Source organism: Acyrthosiphon pisum, chromosome A1, assembly GCF_005508785.2.
Source record: "Acyrthosiphon pisum isolate AL4f chromosome A1, pea_aphid_22Mar2018_4r6ur, whole genome shotgun sequence".
Classification (NCBI taxonomy): Eukaryota; Metazoa; Arthropoda; class Insecta; order Hemiptera; family Aphididae; genus Acyrthosiphon; species Acyrthosiphon pisum.
Window position 1 is genome coordinate 70,155,308 of NC_042494.1, and position 3,540 is coordinate 70,158,847.

Consider the following 3,540-nt stretch of genomic DNA (forward strand, 5'->3'; position numbering starts at 1 on the left):
GGATATTGTGATATGATTAATTTGGAATTTAATATAGATACCTATTATTGGTCAATTTTTTTTTAATACCATAGATAAGTATATAATATATCTTATACCTAGATTGACATACCGTCTCCGCTCAGAATCGTTTTTCTTATATAGTGATATTATATCATTGAATTCAAATTTAATACTATCCATTATACAGTGACCCACCTGTAACGTACTGTACAGCAGAGCGACATCTACTTACCCACCTTTTTTAACCATTGATACATTATTATATATATATTTTTATATTAATTATTATTAATTATATATACAAACAAGTAAACAACTATTACGCTTGTAAATCGTATTGAAATATAAAAATATATTATGATGAATATAATTTCAACCTTATTGATGTACAGTATCACTTATCACTAATCAGTAATTAATAATTCAAATGATTTTGATAACCTTGCGGATGGATATATGATAGTCGTAGATAGTTTTTGTTTTTATAATTGCCACTGAATCATTTAAACGGCAACCAACCTTGCACAGCTTCAAAGAAGTTGTTTCCAGATCCCGAATTCGAATCCATACCTAAATTTTAATTTTGGGAAAAAAATTTAAAAAAAAATTAAAATACTTAATAATATTATGATATATATATTAGTATTTAGTATGTATACAGAGTGATAACAGAGTCAATAACAGTTGTTTGCCAAGGAATATTTTTTTCAGTAGGGTTTATTAGCATATTTTAGTTATTCAATAGAATCTTATATTTTTGATTTGAGCTATAAATATTAAATATTGGATATTAAACCTGATAAATTATTATGGCTGAATGGAACTTTATTAAAAAGAACTGATACCTTTATATATCATTTTTAAAACTTTTTAATTTTTCCACTTAATTCTTATTTAAAAATCAATTGTCATATTTTAATTTTGATTTAATAATATTTCCAATTAAAAAAAAACATAAAGTAATATTTTTTTGTAAAGATTATTGTTTTGTATAAATAGTCAAACATTATCATTAACATAGTTCCATTTACACGAAATGCCTAATATTTTCTAATTTAAAAACAAAATACGCCATAATGTATATAATGTATAACACTTGTTAATATTATATTAAATTTTAAAAATAAATAACTGAAATTAATAATAAACTTTGAGTATCTACAAATTAAAATAATGGCGCTCATCTGATGAAAAATAAAAGACAGTATAATGTTTACAATTAAAAATACAAACATGTGATTTTATTGTACTACTATTAGGTACCTATGGCCAAGGCGCGGATCCAGAAGATTTTAACAGGGGGTGCTAAAAAAAAAGGTGGGCAAGTAGGTGTCGCTCTGCTTTACATTAGGTTACAATTGGATCACTGCAGTATAGTCTGTAATGGATGATGTTAAATTTGAATTCAATGATACAATATCATTGTATAAGAAAAACGGTTCTGAGCGTTTAAAATTTAAAATGTCATTAAACAGCTCAAGACGGCTCAAAATATTTTGTACATTTTATCATGTATGGGAATTGATAAGATGTTATATATGATGTAATTTTTAAGTATATCTTCAAGTATTCGTCTTTGAATTACAAGAAAATAAGAACATTTGGTACACGCCTACTCATGCCTACACGAGAAATCCAGAAAATATATAACGATGTAAAAATTTAATTTAACTTCCCGATAGATATTTTTTTTTTTGATAAAGGTAAACATAGGTACTAATGAGAAATCTTGCATTAAATTTTATAATTTTAGATTCAAAAATAAAAAATCTTATGAATTTCTAACTCAAAATAATTTGCACGTGTGCATTTTCGTTATTTTTATGTATTTTGTCAACATTTGAACTTTAAATGCTTATAAGAAAAAATTGTGACTTAATTATTAAAAATTTTCAACTGCCATTGTAATAATGTAAAATAAATTTTCAAACTTTAAAATGTTATTGACATTCATAGAAAAAAAGGTGGGTAAGTGGATGTCGGTCTGCTGTATAGTACGTTACATGTGGGTCACTGTATAATGGATAGTATTAAATTTGAATTCAATGATATAATATCACTGTATAAGAAAAACGATTCTGAGCGGAGACGGTATGTCAGTCTAGGTATAAGGTATCTTATATACTTATCTATGGTATTAAAAAAAAAATTGACCAATAATAGGTATTAATAATAAATTTCAAAATTAATCATATCACAATATCCATCAGGTATAACGCGTTATACATCAACAATAAACCGTGGTACTATCATAGATATATAATAGTATACTTAGAAGTTTCAAGTACCCACAAATAATATTATACAATCATTACAATCACAACAAAATAAATAAAATATTTATTCCAGGTTTTTTAATATGTAATTTCATCCAAATTTTAACTTAAAATTACTATAAAAATAAACTGTGTAAATGTATTTTTTAGATTCTTTGGTAACAGAATTAATTACTTACGTGGAATCTTGTTTTAAATTTTCAATTCTTAGATACAAAAGTTGAACATTTTATAAATTTTTAACTACAAAACAATTATGCAAATTAAAATTTGATAAATTTTGTCAAAATTCGATCTTTAAATGCTTATAAAAAAAAATTGTGCCTATGTATTTTTAATATTCTTCAACTGCTATTGTAACAATAAATCAGGAGCCTTGTATTAAATGTTTAAACTTTTTGGCCCAACAGATAAAACTTTTTTGATATTTATAGAAAAAAAAACTAAAAAAACTGAAAACTGACCATGCTGTAAACAACTCAAAAAAAAGTCAAATTATTTTCAAAATTTTATCGTATATAGAAGATGCTTATATAAACATTCAGTGACATTTTTAAGTATCTACAATCATTCGTTTTTTAATTACAATAAAATAAGAAAATCGTCACATGAGAAATCAAGTGAATATCAAATGTTGTAAAAATATGAATTTCCAACGCTCATAAAAATTTAATTTGACTTTCTTGTAGACATTTTTTTTTTTTTTGATAAAGGTAGACAATATTATGTGGAATCTTGTAATACATTTTCAAATCTTGGATTTAAAAAGAAAAAGTTTTTCGAATTCTTAACTCAAAATAATTTGCTAATTTTCGTGATTTTTACATATTTTGTCAATTTTTGAACTTTAAATGCTAATAAAAAAAAACTGTGACTAAGAATTTTTAATATTTTTCAAATGTCATTGTAACAATATAGTAGGAGCCTTGTATTAAATTTTCAAGTATTTTTATTCAACAAATAAAGTTTTATTGACATTCATAGAAAAAAAAACTAATTAAATTGGAAACTGAAATTGTCCGTAAACAGCTCTAAACAAACCAAAATATTTTGAACATTTTATCATGTATAGAAAATGGAAATATAAACAACCAGTGAAAATTGTATGTATTTACAGTCATTCGTTTTAAAGTTACACCAAAAACCAAAATCAATTTTCTCGAAAACAGATTTTGCGTAAAAATTCCCGTTTTCCTTAATTTTTCTTTTATTTTTCACGGCGCTTTTGAAACTATGAAAATTTACTTTGACCCCAAAGTAC

At 24.2% G+C, this 3,540-nt stretch overlaps 1 protein-coding gene across 1 annotated transcript in view; it reads right to left on the reverse strand.

The window, feature by feature from the left end:
- Positions 1 to 335: 335 nt before the first annotated feature.
- LOC100160728 (zinc metalloproteinase nas-13) overlaps positions 336 to 3,540 on the reverse strand; it is a 16,638-nt gene continuing 13,433 nt past the window's right edge. The window contains exon 6 of the mRNA XM_008184910.3: positions 336 to 573. Within this exon, the coding sequence (XP_008183132.2) occupies positions 503 to 573 (71 nt within the window). The 3' untranslated portion in view covers positions 336 to 502. The remainder of the gene's footprint in view (positions 574 to 3,540) is intronic.